This window comes from Aethalodelphis obliquidens, unplaced genomic scaffold, assembly GCF_003676395.1.
Source record: "Aethalodelphis obliquidens isolate GAN/ISIS:26980383/991018 unplaced genomic scaffold, ASM367639v1 scaffold118, whole genome shotgun sequence".
Classification (NCBI taxonomy): domain Eukaryota; kingdom Metazoa; phylum Chordata; class Mammalia; order Artiodactyla; family Delphinidae; genus Aethalodelphis; species Aethalodelphis obliquidens.
Window position 1 is genome coordinate 2,362,899 of NW_020838062.1, and position 21,527 is coordinate 2,384,425.

At 45.9% G+C, this 21,527-nt stretch overlaps 1 protein-coding gene across 8 annotated transcripts in view; it reads left to right on the forward strand.

The window, feature by feature from the left end:
* The window catches only part of ZNF185 (zinc finger protein 185 with LIM domain), a 69,567-nt gene that overhangs the window by 47,101 nt on the left and 939 nt on the right, over positions 1–21,527 (forward strand). For 7 of the 8 annotated variants that reach the window (XM_027098060.1, XM_027098054.1, XM_027098057.1 and 4 more), the window contains 2 exons: positions 7,519–7,617; positions 8,522–10,785. In XM_027098060.1, the coding sequence (XP_026953861.1) occupies positions 7,519–7,617 (99 nt within the window). In that variant the 3' untranslated portion in view covers positions 8,522–10,785. Of the gene's footprint in view, positions 1–7,518; positions 7,618–8,521; positions 10,786–21,527 lie in introns of those variants that run through there. The other variant, XM_027098055.1, reaches the window with a different exon arrangement.

The following is a 21,527-nucleotide window of genomic DNA, read 5'->3' on the forward strand; positions in this document are numbered from 1 at the left end:
TACAAGAATTAAAGAACAAACAAACAGAGATGAACAATACAGTAACTGAAATGAAAACTACACTAGAAGGAATCAATAGCAGAATAACTGAGGCAGAAGAACAGATAGGTGACCTGGAAGACAGAATGGTGGAATTCACTGCTGCGGAACAGAATAAAGAAAAAAGAATGACAAGAAATGAAGACAGCCTCAGAGACCTCTGGGACAACATTAAACGCAACAACATTCGCATTATAGGGGGTCCCAAAAGGACAAGAGAGAGAGAAAGGACCGGAGAAAATACTTGAAGAAATTATAGTCAAAAACTTCCCGGCGTCCGTGCCCGAGCCTCGTGGGTCTGCGGCCGCAGCGCGTGGCGCTGGAACTCGAGGGGGTGGGGGTTGGGGGCGGGCTGGCTGCCGCCATGGCCGGGAGTCAGGACATGTTCGACGCCATCGTGATGGCGGATGAGAGGTTATGATGGTGCCAATTACACAGCTGGGCCTTCAAAGTTAGAGCCACAGTCACGGTACATTTTGTGATCATCTGATGACGTTTCTCCTTGCTAGTCTCCTGAGATGTGATGGGAAGCCCAGTTTCATGGGGAAGGTTATCAGGAAGGCTATGAAGAAGGAAGTAGTTTGGGTATGATTGAAGGAAGACAGTATGGCATGTTACATGGAGCTAAAATCGGATCTGAGATCGGGTGCTCCCAAGGTTTTGCTTTTGCGTGGAGATGTCTCCTGCATGGCTGGGCCACTGAGAAAGACAGCAAAGAGATGAAGGTCTTAGAATCGTTGATTGGAATGATTCAGAAATTCCCTTATGATGACCCTACTTATGATAAACTTCATGAAGGCTTAGACAGAATTAGAGGGAAATTTAAGCAGCTTTGTTCATTACTAAACATCCAGCCCGACTTTAAAATTAGTGCAGAAGGTTCCAGACTTTCATCTTGAGGATGACAGACGCACAAAGACGAAACATCAGGGAACAGATGTTCATATGTTAAGTGTTTAAAAATGTGATTAAGGGCAAAACAATGATGGGGGATTCATTGTTTTGCAGGGAGGGTTCCAGCTTGGCCGTTGAAAGGGCTTCCTTCCCCCGAGGTCTGCCAGGTGGCCTCGATGCCCCCCACGGGGCCCCTCCACATAGGCCCGTCCTTTGTTGGGCCCTGTCTGCTCTGCAGCATGAACGTGGCCCTGGCAGAGTCCTCACCGGGCTGCTCTTCTCTGGTCCAGGGTCCAGGCCCCAGGCTCACGGGTTCTCGTCATCTGGCAGGCCTGGCTGGATCTAGACTCGGGTTGGCTCTGGATATGATAAACCTCACCTTTACCCCCCCAGGCTTTGGTCAGTGCTCAGAGGGACGGTTTTTTAAAAAATGAGAGCCACAGGGTTGACACGAAGCAGGTTAATGGGAAGGAGCGATGGGTACTGGACATTTATTGACCCTTGAGATGTACCAGTGCTGTGACCTGCTTCTCATGTTTTATTTAGTCCCTTCAGGAGCCCATGAGGTAGGCGTTATTCCCATTTTATAGACGAGGAAACTGAGGCCCAAGAGACTGCCTGGTCCAAGGGCAGTGGGCGGCAGAGCTGGGACTTCAGTCCTGTCTCCTGGTGCCCGCTCTGGAATGCACAGTTGCACCCACAGTCTCGGGGTCCCTACCCGCAGGTCCCCGCTATGCCCCGTGGAGCCCTGGGGCATCTCATGTCACCATGGACATGGGCGTCTGGCTGAGAGGAGCAGAGACCAGCCCTGTCCCCAGGAAGCCGGGACGAGCTCTTCCTGTGTCCCCGGGTGGGTGGGGCTCTGCAGCATCAAAAATGGTCAAGGGGAGGAGACTTTAAGGCCACCGTTCTACGTGCAGAAACTTTGGAGCCTTACTGCATGCAGCCTGCCTTCTAGTGTGAGTTCTTCTGTCTTCTGCCCAGACTTAAAAGGCATCATCTGTACACGGTGCACGGCCTCAGGTGCACCTTGGTCACAGACACCAGCAGCGCTTATCTCTGGCTGGTGGGATGGAGGGGCTTTTGTTGTCGTTTACCTGGGTGGATTTTTGTGCTTCCTAAGCTATCTGTTTAGATAATGTATTATTTTTATAATTGAAAAAAATAAAGAGTATATTTTAAAGCAGAAAAAAAAAATTCCCTAACATGGGAAGGGAAATAGCCACCCAAGTCCAGGAAATGCAGAGAGTCCCATATAGGATAAACCCAATGAGAAACACGCCGAGACACACAGTAATCAAACTGGCAAAAATTAAAGAAAAAGACAAAGAAAAATTATTGAAAGCAGCAAGGGAAAAACGACAAATAACATACAAAGGAACTCCCATAAGGTTAACAGCTGATTTCTCAGCAGAAACTCTACAAGCCAGAAGGGAGTGGCATGATATACTTAAAGTGATGAAAGGGAAGAATCTACAATCAGGATTACTCTACCCAGCAAGGATATCATCAGATTCGATGGAGAGATCAAAAGCTTTACAGACAAGCAAAAGCTAAGAGAAGTCAGCACCACCAAACCAGCTCTACAGCAAATGCTAAAGGAACCTGTCTAAGTGGGAAACACAAGAGAAGAAAAGGACCTGTAAGAACAAACCCAAAACAATTAAGAAAATGGTAATAGGAACATACATATCGATAATTACCTTAAATGTGAATGGATTAAATGTTCCAGCCAAAAGACACAGGCTTGCTGAATGGATACAAAAACAAGACCCAGATATATGCTGTCTACAAGAGACCCACTTCAGACCTAGGGACACATTCAGACTGAAAGTGAGGGGATGGAAAAAGATATTCTATGCAAATGGAAATCAAAAGAAAGCTGGAGTAGCAATACTCATATCAGATAAAATAGACTTTTAAATAAAGAATGTTACAAGAGACAAGGACATAATGATCGAGGGATCAATCCAAGAAGAAGATATAACAATTATAAATATATATGCACCCAACATAGCACCTCCGTACATAAGGCAACTGCTAACAGCTCTAAAAGAGGAAATCGACAGTAACACCATAATAGTGGGGGACTTTAACACCTCACTTAACATCAGTGGACAGATCATCCAAGCAGAAAATTAATAAGGAAACACAAGCTTTAAATGACACAACAGACCAGATAGATTTAATTGATATTTATAGGACATTCCATCCAAAAACCGCAGATTACACTTTCTTCTCAAGTGCACACGGAACATCCTCCAGGATAGATCACATTTTGGGTCACAAATCAAGCCTCAGTAAATTTAAGAAAACTGAAATCATATCAAGCATGTTTTCTGACCACAACGCTATGAGATTAGAAATCAGTTACAGGGAAAACAATGTAAAAAACACAAACACATGGAGGCTAAACAATATGTTACTAAATAACCAAGAGATCACTGAAGAAATCAAAGAGGACATCAAAAGATACCTAGAGACAAATGACAATGAAAACACAATGGTCCAAGACCTATGGGATGCGGCAAAAGCAGTTCTAAGAGGGAAGTTTATAGCTATACAAGCCTTCCTCAAGAAACAAGAAAAATCTCAAATAAACCATCTAATGTTACACCTAAAGGAACTAGGGAAAGGAGAACAAACAAAACCCAAAGTTAGCAGAAAGAGAGAAATCATAAAGATCAGAGCAGAAATAAATGAAATAGAAACAAAGAAAACATTAGCAAAGATTGATAAAAGTAAAAGCTGGTTCTTTGAGAAGATAAACAAAATTGTTAAACCATTAGCCAGACTCATCAAGAAAAAGAGGGAGAGGACTCAAATCAATAAAATTAGAAATGAAGAAGGAGAAATCACAACCAACACTGCAGAAATACAAAGGATTATAAGAGATTACTACAGACAACTATATGCCAATAAAATGGACAACCTGGAAGAAATGGACAAATTCTTAGAAAGGTATAACCTTCCAAGGCTGAACCAGGAAGAAATAGGAAATATGAACAGACCACTCACAAGTAATGAAACTGTGATTAAAAATCTTCCAACAAACAAAAGCCCAGGACCAGATGGCTTCACAGGTGAATTCTATCAAACAATTAGAGAAGAGCTGACACCCATCTTTCTCAAACTCTTCCAAACAATTGCAGACGAAAGAAAACTCCCAAACTCATTCTATGAGGCCACCATCACCCTGATATCAAAACAAGACAAAGATACTCCAAAAAAAACTTACAGACCAATATCACTGATGAATATAGATGCAAAAATCCTCAACAAAATACTAGCAAACAGAATCCAACAACAGACTAAAAGGATCATACACCATGATCAAGTGGGATTTATCCCAGGGATGCAAGGATTGTTCAGTATACACAAATCAACCAAAGTGATACACCATATCAACAAATTGAAGAAGAAAAACCATATGATCATCTCAATAGTTGCAGAAAAAGCTTTTGACAAAATTCAACACCGATTTATGATAAGAAACTCTCCAGAAAGTGAGCATAGAGGGGGAACCTACCTCAACATAATAAAGGCCATATATGACAAACCCACAGCAAACATTTTTCTCAATGGTGAAAAACTGAAAGCATTTCCTCTTGAGATCAGGAACAAGACAAGGATGTCCACTCTCGCCACTATTATTCAACATAGTTTTGGAAGTCCTAGCCATGGCAGTCAGAGAAGAAAAAGAAATAAAACGAATCCAAATCGGAAAAGAAGAAGTAAAGCTGTCACTGTTAACAGATGACATGATACTATACATAGAGAATCCTAAAGATGCCACCAGAAAACTGCTAGAGCTAATCAATGAATTTGGTAAAGTTGCAGGAGACAAAATTAATGCACAGAAATCTCTTGCATTCCTATACACTAATGATGAAATATCTGAAAGAGAAATGAAGGAAACACTCCCATTTACCATTGCAACAAAAAGAATAAAATACCTAGGAATATACCTTCCTAGGGAGACAAAAGACCTGTATGCAGAAAACTGTAAGACACTGATGAAAGAAACCAAAGATGACACAAACAAATGGAGAAATATACCGTGTCCTTGGATTGGAAGAATTAATATTGTGAAGATGACTATATTACCCAAAGCAATCTACAGATTCACTGCAATCCCTATCAAATTACCAATGGCATTTTTTACGGAACTAGAACAAAAAATCTTAAAATTTGTATGGAGACACAAAAGACCCCGAATAGCCAAAGCAGTCTTGAGGGAAAAAAACGGAGCTGGAGGAATCAGACTCCCTGACTTCCTACTGTACTACAAAGCTACAGTAATCAAGACAATATGGTACTGGCACAGAAACAGAAATACGGATTAATGGAACAGGATAGAAGGCCCAGAGATAAACCCATGCACCTATGGTCACCTAATCTATGACAAAGGAGGCAAGGATATACAATGGAGAAAAGACAGTCTCTTAAGTAAGTGGTGCTGGGAAAACTGGACAGCTACATGTAAAAGAATGAAATTAGAACACTCCCTAACACCATACACAAAAATAGACTCAAAATGGATTAGAGACCTAAATGTAAGACCGGACACTATAAAACTCTTAGAGGAAAACACAGGAAGAACACTCTTTGACATAAATCACAGCAAGATCTTTTTTGAGCCACCTCCTAGAGAAATGGAAATAAAAACAAAAATAAACAAATGGGACCTAATGAAACTTAAAAGCTTTTGCAAAGCAAAGGAAACTACAAACAAGATGAAAAGACAACCCTCAGAATGGGAGAAAATATTTGCTAACGAATCAACAGACAGAGGATTAATCTCCAAAATATACAAGCAGCTCATGCAGCTCAATATTGAAAAAAACAAACAACCCAATCCAAAAATGGGCAGAAGACCTAAACAGACATTTCTCCAAAGAAGACATACAGATGGCCAAGAAGCACATGAAAAGCTGCTCAACATCACTAATTATTACAGAAATGCAAATCAGAACTACAATGAGGTATCATCTCACACCAGTCAGAATGGCCATCATAAAAAATCTATAAACAGGGCTTCCCTGGTGGCGCAGTGGTTGAGAGTCCGCCTGCCAGTGCAGGGGACACGGGTTCGTGCCCCGGTCCGGGAAGATCCCACATGCTGTGGAGCAGCTGGGCCCGTGAGCCATGACCGCTGAGCCTGCACATCCGGAGCCTGTGCTCTGCAGCGGGAGAGGCCACAGCAGTGAGAGGCCCGTGTACCGGGAAAAAAGAAATCTATAAACAGTAAATGCTGGAGAGGGTGTGGAGAAAAGGGAACCCTCTTCCACTATTGGTGACGATGTAAATTGATAGAGCCACTATGGAGACCAGTATGGAGGTTCCTTAAAAAACTAAAAATAGAATTACCATATGACCCAGCAATCCCACTACTGGGCATATACCCGGAGAAAACCATAATTCAAAAAGACACATGCACCCCTATGTTCATTGCAGCACTATTTATAATAGCCAGTTCATGGAAGCAACCTAAATGCCCATTGACAAACGAATGGATAAAGAAAAAGTGGTACATAGATACAATGGAATATTACTCAGCTGTCAAAAGGAACGAAATTGGGTCATTTGTAGAGACGTCGATGAATCTAGAGACTGTCATACAGAGTGAAGTTAAGTCAGAAAGAGGAAAACAAATATCGTATATTAACGCATATATGTGGAACCTAGAAAAATGGTACAGATGAACCGGTTTGCAGGGCAGAAATAGAGACACAGATGTAGAGCACAAACATATGGATCCCAAGCGGGGAAAGCAGTGGGGGGTGGTCATGTGATGAATTGGGAGATTGGGATTGACATGTATACACCGAAGTGTATAAAATGGATGACCAATAAGAACCTGTTGTATAAAAAAGTACATAAAATAAAATTCAAAAAATAAATGGCCAGGAGATAGGAACTGAAAAACGGAAGAAAGAGCCACTAGAGAGGTCTTTGGTGAGAACCCGCAGAGGGACTTGGGGACCCTTGCGGCCGCTCTCCGCTGCTTTCAGCTGGAAGCCAGCAGCCTTAGCCAGGCTGGGCCTGGAGACAGCTGGAGTCTCAGAAACATGGGGACTCTTGGTCTCCTCTTAGCTGAGACTGTCTGCAGGCCACCCTACTCTGACTCCTCGTACCAGGAGGGTCTGCTGCAGATGACTGACTGTTCTCATCCTTTAGACGTTCGCTGGAGAGACACGCCGGAGCGGCTGGACTGCTGAAATAGCTTTACCTTTCAGTGGGCCTTCATGTCACCTTCTTTTGGACTTTCAATGTCACAGTTAAAGCCCTCCTGTAGATGGGGAAATGGAGGCTCAGGGAGCCTCAGTAACTTACCCAAGCCCACCTGGCTAATAAGTAGTGGATTTAGGGCTCAAACGCAGGCCCAATTCTGAAACGTGGGCTCCTAACCGCTGTGTGATCATTCTGCCTGTCAGGTTCTTTTTGTTTTTGTTTGGGTTTTGTCTCTGTTAGCCATTTTTAAATCGTCTGCTTCGAAGTCCAGGATGTGCGATCAGCTTGGAGCCGCTCCACTCGCTTATGTTGCTTCGCTTGTGCCGACCTCTAGCTTGTTCTCTCTTTCAGTGTGGGATTTGCAGTAAACCGATGGGTGAGCTTCTGGATCAGATCTTCATTCACCGCGACACCATCCACTGTGGGAAATGCTATGAGAAGCTCTTCTAGGTGCGTGCTGGAAACTTACTAGAGGGCAGAAATGGGCTCTGGTCTCTCGCTGAGTCTTGACCTGGGACAGTGCTCTCTCTCTTAGCCTTTATGTTCAGGGGACCCCGAGTCCTTGTGTCCCTATGCCTTGTGATACTTTGAAGTCTTAGGTGGCGCAGATAAAGACCCTCCCCATGGACATTTCCAAGTTGCAGGAGTCATTGTCTCTTCCTGTCAAGAAGCACCTTCCATGCAGCAGCTCAGCTAAGCCCTCTAGCTGCCCTGAAATGCTGGCCAGGCCTATGTTGTTAGCCTCATTTGGGAACAAGGAAGTAAAGACCTAGAAAGGAAAGGACACGGGGAAACACCTGGCTTGTAGATGGCAGAGTCAGGACCTCAACCCAGGACTTCACATTCAGGTCCGGGGCTCTCTGCCACATTCCCTCGAGTCGCCTCCAGCATTGCTCACATAGCATCAGATCAGGCCTCAGCTGAGGTATTCAGTAAAACAGATACACAGCTGGGTAGCAGCAGCAGGTAAAGGCCAGGACACACAGGCGTGTGTGGGAGATGATGGTGCTGTCCCGGCGCCTGGGCGGCCTCTGGGCCACATTGTGCACTCTGCCTGAAGTCAGGTTTGCATGCTGAAAGCCCGTGGGATCGACCCCGGTGTCAGCTTCACGGGGCCCAGTGACCCTCCTCAGCCAGAAGCACAGAGCAGAATATCTCCCTTGAAGGCAGTGGGGATCGGTACCAACAGGGCCCTCCACCAGCCACAAGCCTGTTCCGCCTTTTCTCCAGAAGACACATTGACCTGGCCTGTCCCTCCCGGTGCCTGGAGCAGTCCCCCTCGCCAAGGGCTTCTGACTGCTCACTGGATCGGCTGTGTGTTTCCAATCTCATGGACACTTCTATTTCCTTTTAGCTCCTCCAGGCTAAGAAGAAGCTGGTAACTCCTGGACAAGTTTGACTGTCCCCACGAGCCCCAAGTTGCTGACTCTTCTTCCCTCACTTCCTCTCTCCTCCATGTGATTGCTTCACGTTTTTGCTCTTCTTAAGTTGAACTTGCTTACATCCAGTAGCATATCTTAATGATGTTATGATAATTACTTGTGTGTGTGGCTTTTTAGAGCTTAGAAAGCACTTCCCATCCATTATGTTACTTCCGGCTCAAGCAAAGAGGATTGAACAGTAATTCCATTTTGGCTTCCCTCAGACTGGTCAGCTTCCTGATGCGTTTAGGTGGCCTGGTACGATAGTCACGGACAAGAGCGCGGGGTGCGGTGTATCCTGACTCTTGGGACAGAGAGCAGATCACATTCTGGTTCACAGCTCTGAGTGTACCTTTGGGACTTGACAGAAGCAGCAGACCTCCTGAAGCTTCTGAGGGGTTAAAGACTGTTGACGATCCCTGGTGGGTAAATTGCAGACGCTGAATGCTAGGGATTGACATAGGCTAACGTTCAGCTTGTCTATTTGCCGTATATATTTTTTAAACTTTCCATATACTTTTACAACTAGTTAGTTGCTTTTGATTGAGTTATATAGCAGATTTTAACGACCTCCTACCTACCTACCTTTCAGTGTAGTTGCGTTTTGTGCTGCAGGCATGTGGACGTGTATTAGAAAGTTTACACGTTAGGTTTAAATTCTGTAGGATGTGATTCTTAAGAGGCTACTGACCAAAGGGGCATCTGTGTCTGAACCTTGCTGGCTGATTAATACCTTTGCCCTCAGTGTCCGATCCCTAAACTTTACACAGAAATCCCCTAAAGCAAGTTGTAGGGTCTATAGACTCCAGCAGGATTATGAAGGGAGAAAATCAGCTAACGTCTCTTGAGGCCTTACTGCGTACCAGGCATCATCACAAGGTGGTGGCGTTAATCCCCATGCTAATCGTGTACAGAGGGTGTTCTTCTCCGCAGTTTGCAAGTGAGGACGTTGAGGCTCGGGGAGGCGGTCATTGCGTTGTGCACAGCGCACCCATGTAACGCTCTCTAGCACCCATGCCCTCTCCAGTAACGGTAATGCTGAGTATATGTGAAGCACTGTGTGGAGGTGACACCTGGACGCACACTTTTACAAAGAGGGGAAGGTGGGGAATTGCACCCCTCCTCTGGGCATCCTGGGTCCCCATAAAATACCAGAAGGGCCAAACTGGTCCTCTCACCTCCCTTTTCCATGAAAACACTTCTGAACTGAAATACTCTCATCTGGGAACAGATTTGACTCACAGACCTTCCCAAAGACGAGCTTGTCAACCCAGGGGAAGCTCCAGTAGGCTAGCGGATCTGGGCACAGGGCCCTCAGTGACCTCCCATTTTCCAGTCCAGACTCTGTCCCATGCTAGTGGCAACTACTGAGACCCCAGTACTTGGAACAGGGATACCTGTCGGCCAGCTGGACAGATGCAGGCCCATTCGTGCAGTCAGCTGATGCTCTGCTCAGGTTCGACTGGGCCCCTCTGCCTTTGGGACCAGCATCGCTGTGTAAGTTCCTCGAAAGGACAACCTGACAGTTTTTATGATGAAAAATGAGGGCGTTTTCTCTTGGTTTAATTAGAAAGTGCCTCTCCATCTCTCTCCAGTTTCTGAGCCCTGTGCACGTTGGCTGGTGGACTTCTTCTTCCTGCCAAATGATCAGAGAGGAATGTTCCATTTATTTCCATAGATGTGCGTCAGATTTGCTGTGGAGTGGAAAACTGGCCATGTACTCGCACAAAACATGAGCTGGTTTTCCTCAAGACGGTAGGGACTGACACGTAGGTGCTGAATGAATGAGTGAAAGGGAAAGAAAGGTCGTGCCTTTGGGTGGGAGGCAGCACCCCTGAGTCTTGGCAGGATCAAGAGGTGCAAGATAGGCTGGCTTCCCTGCCTTCTAGATACACTCTGCCTTTAAGAGAGTTTTAGAACCAACATGCAAGATATTGACTCCAATCTGAAAAAGTCTCTTTCATGTTTAAATGGCACAGAATTCTTTCGCTTCTTTTTATTTGCCTAGAATTTTTAATCATACTTGCTTAACTCATTAATGTACACAATTATAATAAATGGTAAGATATTTCATGTGTAAATGTTAAGGTTTCCTTTTATAGGTGTAATAACTTGGTGTATTTGGCTGTGTGATTTATTTTCTCCTATTACCTGAAGCCACTCTCTTTACAAAAGCAAATAAATACTTTAAGGAGTATCAAAGTTTTCTCTACAGAAGCAAATACTTTTAAGAAGTATCAAATCTAAAGAGAAAACAACAGCATTATCTAGAAACTATGCATGCACAGCGAGTGTGCAATTCTAGGCCTGTCAGATCGAATGAAGGAGATTTTATTCTTTCGGGCCCATCCTTCCTTTCATCGTCGACAGTCCTTATTGAACTCTTGCAGTGACCAAGAGCTCAGTCCCTTAAAAGCCCATTCTGTCTGGGGAAATGCATTCCTCAGCTGACTTACAGCCTGTTCCCTTTAACCATCACCCACTGGTAATCTGTAATCCCTCTTTTATATGCCAGCCCCTAAAATCGGTAAATACACGTGTTGGGTTCTTCCTCTGTCAACTCTTCTCCCATTTAAACACCCCTGATCCCATCAACTCTGACAGGAATTCTGCGTATGCATCTCTTAACCCTCAGAGGTGCCCCCAACCGCACGTCCGAACCCATTCCTCCAGATGTGTACCGACAGGCAGGACTTTCACCTTGCTCATTAAGGCTGGTGCCCAAGCGGTCAGAATCCTGTGGAACAGTCATTCTGCCTATCACGTGATCCATGCTTCCAGGTTTTGTTTCCGAAAATATAATTTGCATGTCATCGATGTCTTGATCCAGCCTGGGGCCAAAAAGGGTGGTCAGGAAGTCAGTCCAAAGATAGAAGACATGGCAGAGAAATCCCTCTACAACTGAGCAGGGGCGTTGGGACCCAGTATTCAGTAGGTATTGAACTAGTGTCCCTCTAGCTACTTTCTCACCCCAACCTCAGCCACCATCTTGGCTACGAGTACATTTGGGAAAGGAAGAAGAGGTTTTACCACTTCAAAGGAAAGAACTATAACAGTAGCTCCTAACCAGGACCTGGAGTCTCTGTTGGTGATAGCATGTGACACAAAGACCTAGAAAAAAAATAGGGTAGAGTTATTTTGAAAAATGGCTTAGCAGACCAGGTTCCCACCAAGCCGGTCGATCCCCAGTACCCAGCCTCCCCTATTCCTCCTTCCCCTTTATAGGTCCACACCTGTGAGGGCCCCCAACCCATACACCCCCACGTGGGGTCCTCTGGGGGACTCTGCTTATGAATGTATTCCGCCTGTGAATTTCCACACGCTCCATTTCTCTTGTGATGTTTCTCTGCACAATATCCTTTTCCCATGAACTTCCCAAGGGAGGAAAGCTTCCACCAGGGGACCCAACGCTGGTTACATTGAATTCAAAGTTGGGATCACTACGTGGCCATTTGGGGCCCCTCTTGCCACTGAATCAACAAGAAGGGTGTTATTTACCTGCCGGCTGAGCGCTCCTGACAATCGAGGGGAAAAGGGTCGCTGCAAGGACCACATAGCAAACCCCGGAGGAGAGTCTTCTGGGGGTGTCTCTTAGTGCTCCCACGTCCAATAACGTAAGGTAACGGATGACTGATGACTCATGCAGGCAGGACCACTAAGGGATCAGATTGGTTAGGAATAAAGGTTTGTATCTTACTGCCTGGTAGACGACCACAGCCAGCTAGACGAGGTCATAGGGAACTGAAATGCTAGTGGAAAAGGAAGTTACAAATACTATGACCTCATGGCCAGTTGCAAAAATAACAGCTACGGAAGCTATGCATACTTCGTCTTGCTTTGCTATTATATATTTAAATCTGCCCCATTACTTTTCTTTCTCCCGTTTCCAAATCTCGCGTTTAAATTGTGTGGGTGGTGCTTAATCATATAATTTAACCTGTAGATTACAGTATGTCAAAGTGGAATTATGACAGAACTAGAGAAGGAACAGACATCCCCCAGAGAATGAGAGTGTATCTAATGGGACTTCTGACGTCCCCCCTTCTTGAAGAAGGCAAAGGCATATTCGTGTATATGAGGTATGGTTGCATCATGCTAAGCAGAAGCATAGTGTCACTGTTATCATTTGTAAGAAAAATATGGGGTGTCAAAAAGAGGGTACACCTGACTTTTTTCCCGGTGCTTTCTGGGAAACCTCCTGCAAATTATCCATGACAGTCCTGCGGGTGGAATTGCTGGGGGCTTTTTCCTCGTGTACCAGCAGCAGAGTCTCCCTGACCTTCACTGCTCCAGCCTTCTACTGCTTGTGTAAGTCACTGATTCCTTGTTCTCAACCCTTCCTGCTAGGGAAGGAGTGGCACTGCTTTCCTGATGGGCTCCCCTGTTAATGCTGTCTCCACCCAACCTTCTTCTGTACCGCATGTCCTGCCTGTGAATGGCTTCCGGAGCATGCACTCTACCTGTGAGTGTTTCCCACCATGCCATCTGTCCCATGAAGAATCCCTGCTCCAGCCCTTCCTCACTGTACACTCTGTCTCTGAACACCTTCTGCACAGTGCTGTCGCCCAAGGAGCACTTTGTGTGCCAGGCCCGTTATCTAATGCCATCTGCAGGATTCCTTTCCTTTTGAACATCCTCTGAACACTGAGCCCTGCTCATGAATGCTGCCCGTGTTCCCTCCCCATCCCACCCCCCACTGCCCAGGAACTCCTGTCTGCTGCACTCTTCATAACGTAATCAGCGTGACCTCCTCCTCTGGGTGCTTTCTGCGTCTAACTCTCTGCTTGGGAATGTGTGGGTCTCTTTCTTAAGTCCTCTGGCTGTGAGACATTGCTACAGGCCATTCTAGTGAAGATTGTCTGCACACTCATATTTTTAACAGCTTTATTGAGATATATTTAACACACAAGAAACTGCACACATTAAAATTGTTCACTGGGCTTCCCTGGTGGCGCAGTGACTGAGAGTCCGCCTGCCGATGCAGGGGACATGGGTTCGTGCCCCGGTCCGGGAGGATCCCACATGCCGCGGAGCGGCTGGGCCTGTGAGCCATGGCCACTGAGCCCGCGCGTCCAGAGCCTGTGCTCCACAGCGGGAGAGGCCGCAGCAGTGAGAGGCCCGCGTACCACAAAAAAAAAAAAAAAAAAAGTGTTCACTTTTTAAAATTAGTTTTGACACATGTATGTATCTGTGGACTCATCACCCCATTAAAATAGTGAATATATACATCACTCTCAAGACTTTCCTCCTGCTTCTTTGTAATCCTTCTATCCTGCAGCCACCTATCTGCTTTCTGCTACTGTGCATTACTTTGTATTTTAAAGCATTTTACGTAAAAAGTTTTATATAAAGAGTTTTACATAAATGGAATCATACAGTATGCACCCTTCGATGGAGGGATGGAAACATTCTAAACCTTGATTGGGATGGTGAGTATATACGAATGTATACATTTGTCAAAACTCATCATATGTACACTTAAAATAGATGTGTTTTATTGTCTGTTAAGTATTGTCAAATAAAAAACAAATACAGACTCATTAAGGAGAGACTTTTATTCAGAAGAATCGTTGAAAGAGGGGAAAGGGACTTTTGCAACAGAGGGAGGGGGACTTCTACAATAGGGAGAATGCTGTGTTAGTAAATTCTGTGAGCATCTGAAAAGTTAGGAAAAAAGTTTTTCTTTTTTAAAGAGTAAGCAAGTTTAGAAAGAATTGGATGTGGGGAAGTGGGATGAAATGGTGGCATGATCGCATAGAGATGAGAGAGGCCAGTCTATTCTCAGGAGGGGCTGTCTGCTGACTCAGGCTGGGGGTGGGCCAAAGTTCAGGGGCCTGGAGGAAGGAGAGAAGCTGAACCAAACTTTGATTAACAAGCATTTTTTTTTTCAATTCATCTATGCTTAAAGACAACTTAGAGTCTTCATAAGGATCTAGGCAGTCAGCTTTTAGGTCTGTGGTGCCAAATCAGGAGGGAGAGAGGAAAATGAGAAATGTTAGTTTGGAGGGTTGTAGGCAGATATTGAAAGAAATTGGAATAACTGAAAATTTCTTAAGTGTTGACAGTGTGCACAAGATTGCAGGATTCAGTCCAATTTACAAATTCTTACATGGTAACAAAACCATGACGTTCTACAAAGAGGGGCAAAATAGCTCAGAGACAATGAACAGGACCAGAATGTCATAACCCACATCTCACAGTATTTTCTAATGAAATGCAAAATTTCTCTCAATGGTCACCCTCCTTTTGATCAAAGATCATCTCAAATAAGGTTATTCTCGATTGCAAACTAACTCTGGTCTTACTAGCTTTGACCTGATTATTTGCACAGGTGCAGCAAGGATGGTCATTGGCCATACAGGCCTTTTAAAGTTCGCTTTGCTGAAGTTTTTATAAAGAATTTCAGATTGGACTGTTAAAGCCTCTCGAGGCTGGTAGGCCAAGACAAGAACTCACCACCAGATATCACCCGTGCTTCCTATATAGACATATTGGTGAATTCCTCTCTTCTCAAGGTACCCAAAGCCACCTGAGTTTCCTGGACTTGCCAAGGAGAGACCTTCCTTACTCACCTATAAGGCTGGGAACTCTGTAAGCCAGGTACCAGGTTCCCAAGGGAGTTTTCTAAGACTTGGCTTCATAAACTCAACCCGAGTTCCTTAAAATTGTCAGGTCACATGTGATTCTATGAACATCATTTACAAATATGACATTCCAGTCAAAGCCTTGGTTATATAACCAGTGTTTCCAATTATGTCCTGTTAATAAGAAAGGCAGGTTCTTATTGAATCTATAGCATATAACTGTATGACCATGAAAATAAGAGCGCTCAAAAATAATTTCCAAATTCTAGAGGGATTGGGCAGAGAGGAAAAAATAAATGGTTTGTGTCCATTTATGAAAGTATAGTCTACTAAATTGTTATCAGTTATGGATAGCTTAAGAGAAATGAGAAAGGGTTCCTTATATCCAGAATATAGAGCATGAAATCATTGGCAACATTCCAAACAAAACCCGTAATCATCTTTCATGAGTTCATTAAGTCCTATGTCATGAATTCTTGTTCCGCTCAGTCTCATGAACCCATCAGCTTCTTCACTAGAGTTCTGGGAATTCTGGCTTAGTCCAGTGACAGGATTTCAAAGTTATTTAAGTAATGGCATCAGAAGCTTGTGCCTCAGAGCATGTGGCGTAGTCCTTTCCATGGGGGTCTGAGACAGTCCCTTTTTCTTGAAGGTGAAGCATTCTGGCCTGCAGCTGATTGCAAGCTCTTTCAGCGAAGCCTTAGTGCATGACAAAAGATTTTAAATGCTCATGGTTAAAGATCTGATGAGGGTTCATCGCAAAAATAATGCAATTGACAAGGAAATTTTGTTGTTTCTGTGGCATGCAACATTTTAAAAGATAACTACAATTATGATTGATAACACTACACTCTTTAATATCAGGCAAAGCAATACCAGGACGTATCATGAACACTGAGGGCATTGACAAACCGCCAGGAAATTAATACGGTTTCCGAAACATTTATATTAATGACATTTCGCTCACACAAACGTAACCTAGAGAAGGTTAGGCATCTCTTATGATATGACAAAGCCTCCCATGAAACTCAATATATCAAATAAACCTAATTATTTCTGGCACCTCTGTTTTTACAAGGGAAGAGATACTTTGTGATTTTCCAGGCTCTATCTGGGAAAACTCAAATAAGCTTTGAGATCAGGAATATACCACTCAGGGGAATTCGCTGCCGTTCCAGTGGTTAGGACTCAGCACTTTCCCTGCCGAGGGCCAGGGTTCAATCCCTGGTCAGGGAAATAAGATCTCACAAGCCACCGGGTGCAGCGAAAAATAAAGAAGAGGAAAAAAAAAGAATATATCGCTTAGGATTTGAGCGTGGGGAAAGTAAGATAAAAAAGTTGTCAGAAGGTTTGAACACTTGGTTAAATAAGATCATGTGTCTATTTAACCAAAGTGACAAAATATTTTAAAAGTAAATCTTTGGCAGTAATGCAATTATAAAGAACCTTAGTTCTTTCAAAAGTGACAAGACTTGGTTGAAGGCCATGATAAAGTCAACATAAAGCAAAGAAAATTATTCTGATAAGAAAGACTCTTTGGCCAGAGGTGCGCCCCGGGGCCGCGGGACAAGCGGGCGCAGAGGTCGCCTGTGTTGGGGGGCGGGGCTGCGGCGAGGTTCCAGCGGTTCTGCCGGAGCATCAGAGCATCGTGGGTCCGGGGCTGGGGGCGTCCGGGCTTGCGATGCTCTCTGCACTCTCCCGGCTCTGCAGCCTCGAGAACACGGCTAGGCAGCGGCAGTTTAGTGGGGAGTTGGCCTGCTGGGAACTAGGGGCCTGCTGGGGTCTCAGTTCTTGGCTGGCCCCGGAACATGAGGTTGCCAGGCGTGTGACGGCAGCAGGTAGGAGTGAGCCGCTGGTGCGGTGATGAGCAGGAAAAAAAGGACACTGGCTGTTGGCCTGTGAACCTAGGCAAGAACGAGCAGCCAACACAATCCAGACCCGGGTCCGAGGGCCCAGCTCGGTCCTGTGCGGCTGGTCGGTGGAATAGACCTGCAGGTGTGGCTCTTGTCACTCTAGGACTGGCTTCTGGACAGATCCTGCCGATGAGCCCAGGGCACTGTCCTCAGCTCTCCAGGAGAGTGCGCCGGAGTGGAGCCAAGGGGGGGTGCCTGACTCAGCACGGCGACCACGCACGTCCAGTCTGCTGGCAAGGGCAGTGGGGAGCCGGGGGAAGTCATGGCCTTGGGAGTGTCCTCTGATGAAAAAGAACCTGCAGGCTTATCAAATAACTTTTGTGTGGAACGTTGGTGTGCTGAAAGCAGTTCTGTGTGCTTTTCCCCCTTGGTGTGGATCAGCAGTGCTGAGGCAGCAGGTGTGATGCAGAAGTGTGAGCAGAGACTGTCTGGAACCCCCAGACTCCAGGGAAACTAAAGGTGACAGCCAGCCTAGTGAAGAGGACGGGGGGCGGGGGCGGCGGGGCAAGAAGGCGCCCAACGGCAGCGTGGCCCATCTGTGGTGGCAGCAGCCCAGCAGGCGCCCCTCGTCTCAGGGCCCTAATCCTGGCTCCAGCCGGGTGGTCAGGGGAGCTGCAAGGTCTTCTGGGCGAGCAGAGCCCGCGATCCTGAGCTGTTCTTCTCTGTGTTTGGGTCATCTCCCCCCATCCAAGGGGAGAAATCTAGATGAGGTTTAAGAATCAGTGCTTTAAGAATGTGGATCTCGTAGTTGAAACCTCGGAACACATGTCTTCAGCACAAGGTGTTAAAGTGAACGGAAGGATTCAACGCCTTTTCGAGGAGGGTGTCTCCATGTGGGCAGAACTAGAGAATAAATGGGTCTTGAATTAAAAAAAAAGAAGAAGAAAGAAAGAATCTTTGCTTTCTAGGCAGATTACTCAAAAAGTAAAGAAAAATCTTCTACTACCTCTTATGAAGAGCAGACCAATAATCTAAGGAAATGTTTCCATTTTAACAGAGAAAATCAAATTCTAGTTTTGCATCAGTGTACTATTTGATATTATAGCTCATTTGTTTAAATCTTATAAACAAACCCACTGAACTTTAGCCAGCTTTGACCACAAGAGATAAAATCTCCTCTGAGAACCATATCCATTCAGGTTTTGTCCTACACTTCCATCTTTTTCATTCTGGAACAACTAGTCATTTTACTTTAGTCTTTTATTTAACAAAAACACATCCTGCATAGTTAATTTAGTATAAGTGTAATGTTTTAAGTGAGCAAAAGATCTTGGAAACTATCTTTAAGACTGACATACTACATATGAAACAATTACTGCTAAAATAAAGTTTTTGTGAGAACAAATTCACTGTCACTAATTCCTGAGAATTTTGAGGATTCAATTTATAAAAGCACTTAAGTATCTCTAAACCAATAATAATGGAGCTCCTTGAAAGACTTTTATAATCTAATTTGGTAATACCATCAGGGTAGGAAACATTATATACACATACATACACACAAAAACATAAAATAAATAAGTCCTGGGGATGTAATGCACAGCCTGGAGACTGTAGTTAATAATACTGTACTGTATATTTGAAATTGGCTGAGAGAGTAGATGTTTAAAATTCTCCTGATAAGAAAAAAAAAACTATGTGTGGTGATAAATGTTTGCTAGACTTATCATGGTGATCATTTTGCAACATATACAAACACACCTGAAACTAATATAATGTTATATGTTTTCAAACATATTTCTTAACCTCCACTGTTTTCCAGCATGACGGTCAGAACCCCGCTTCCCATGGTATCACCCTTTATGACACCTTCTCATACCTGTAATGCTACGTGGCTGAGTGGGGGATTCATGGAGCCACAGTGGGCTAGTGTTATGAGATCCCTCAAGTAAAATGTCCCACTTGGAGTCCATTACTTTCTGACACCAGCAGGCAACCCCTTTTTTCTTGGCATGGAAGGAGAATGATTTAACAGCCTCTCAATAGTACGTTCTAATTAAGTAAGGCATGTTCAGGTCTGTGTTCTCCTTCTCTGATATAGGAAATATCTGGACTTAAAGGTAATCTTTAATTTAACATTTTTGTCTGCTTTTAATATTTTTATTAAAACGTTATCGAAAAGCCTCTTCTTCTGTGTCCCGAATAAAGCAAAAGAAATCTATTCTGTCACCAGATGACCACAACTTCTGGTCCGAAAAGTGACCACAGGCTTCAGAGCCTTGGTACTCCAAGCGTAGTCAGGGATCTACAGCATGGAGTCACCTAGCTTTCGAGAAACGCAGAATCTCAGTCCCACCCCGGTCCTCCTGAATCAGAACTTTCATTTTTACCAAGATCTACCAGATTTGCAGACTTCCAGTGCGATAACCTGAGCTCCCCCCACGCCGTTCTCTGGAACAGCGAGTTAAGAGTCCCGCGGGCCCCAGGGAAAATGTTCCAGTCTTCCTTCTGTGGAAGAAATTTTCTTTGGAAAAGGGCGGGAAGCAGTTTGGGTACTAGGTGGGCAGTACTAGGTGGGTAGTACTAGGCTGTGAAGTCAAGGGAATAATGGGAGAATGTAATCCTTTGAAAGTTGTCGGTCTCTTGGTGAATACGAAAATTTTTCCTGCCCTTGCATTTTTCCCGGAAGCAGCTGTATTTCTGCTGTCCGCCTCTAGAAAACAGAACAATTAAAAAAAAAAAAACGATCAGGATTTCATTTAGTAAGCACCCACCGGGCCTTTACTTTTGCACCCGGCCCTGCGCTGACCTCTTGGAATATTCAAACAGGGAGAGCGACTGGTGACTGTCACGCCACAGCTCCCGCTCAATGGGGAACAGACATGCTAAACAAGAGCCAAGATGGCTGCTGGGCCTGGCGTGGCACGTGGTGGGTCTGGCGACCTCCTTCCAGGGACCAGCCTAGGAATTGCAGGGGACCCTATTGCACACCTAACCCCGCTCACAGTCCAAGGCTGGATTCTGTCCAGCTCTGCAGTTTAAGGTGCCCCGGTTTAATTCGAACTCCGTCCTCCTAGTTGCGCACACTGGCGCAGGGCGGGGCGAGGTCTCCCCCTTCCGAGGGGAAATGGTGGGCGCCACGCTGCTAGGGCGCAGCCGCGAGTGGGCCGTGTGCAGCTCTGCTGGGCGGGAAGCGGGGGCGGGGGGGCGGGGAGTTTGTAGCCCGACAGCCCCTTTCCACGGGCTCCCGGCCCAGTGTGCACCGGACGAGCCGTGGTTCCGGACGCGTGGTGGTCGTGGTGTACAGGCGCTTCGGCCTGTAGGCACCTCCAGCAGGTACTGGTCGGGGCCCGGGCACAGAGAGCCATCCAAACCGCGTGGGGTTCCGCACAATGACCCTTGCCATCTCCCTTGGCGTCCCAGGGGTTGGTGGCTACAGGTTTCCCCTGGAAATGGGATCCCACTACACCAGGCATTGGCACCGCATCCATTCCGTGCCATTTCCAGGCACCGCGACCAGCCTAGGAATTGCAGGGGAACCTATTCCACACCTAACCCTGCTCACAGCCATTGCGGTCAGGACTAGTGGCTCTGGGCCTTATCCTAGAGGGAAAGTGCCTTCAGCCCTTCCTCCCCTGGCCTCCACCAACTTCCACTGACCACGTGTATTCCTGCTCTGGAATGAGGGACGTTTGAGGTAGCGGGTGTGTGAGGGGTCATGGGGACTTAGGGAGGAGGGCTTAGGTGTGGGTGGGGACAACAGGGGAATGAGGGCGGGAGGCTTGGGGACAGTAGTTGGACTTGAGTGAGGTCAGGGCTTGGGACGGGGATGATGCTTGGGAAGGGGTGGGACATGGCTTGAGTGGGGGCAGGGATTTGGCTTGGGTGGGGGCAGGGCTTTGTTAGGGATCGGACTTGAGTGGGGGATGGGACATGGGAAGGGGTGGGGCTCGGTGGGGGCAGGGATGGAACTTCCGTAAGCGTGGGGCTTGGCGTCAGGGGCTGGGCTTAGGTGGGGGTGGCGCTTGGGTGGGGGTGGGACTTGGAGGGGGGACAGGGATCAAACTTCCGTGAGGGGAGGCTTGGCGTCAGGGGTGGGGCTTAAGTCCTCCGTCGTGCGTCAGTGGGGGCAGAGTTTGAGGGAGGGGGTGGATTGGAGGGTGGGGCAATAATCATACTGTAGGATCCTTCCCGTACTAGCACTGTATACCAGTTGAGAAGTTTCTTTTCTTCTGTTTTTTGAATTTTTGAATTTTTTTTTTTTACAGCAGGTTCTTATTAGTCATCCATTTTATACACATCAGCGTATACATGTCAATCCCAATGGCCCAGTTCATCACACCACCACCCCCCGCCCCCTGAGCAGTTTCCTGTATCCCTGTACCAGAGTGCCTCTGTAGGCTCAGAATTGGCACAGCCTGAGCAGGGCCGTGTGGGGTGGAACCGTAGCACAGCACCTCTGCCTCGCCTTGGACAGATGCAGTGAGGCAGTACCACCTCCC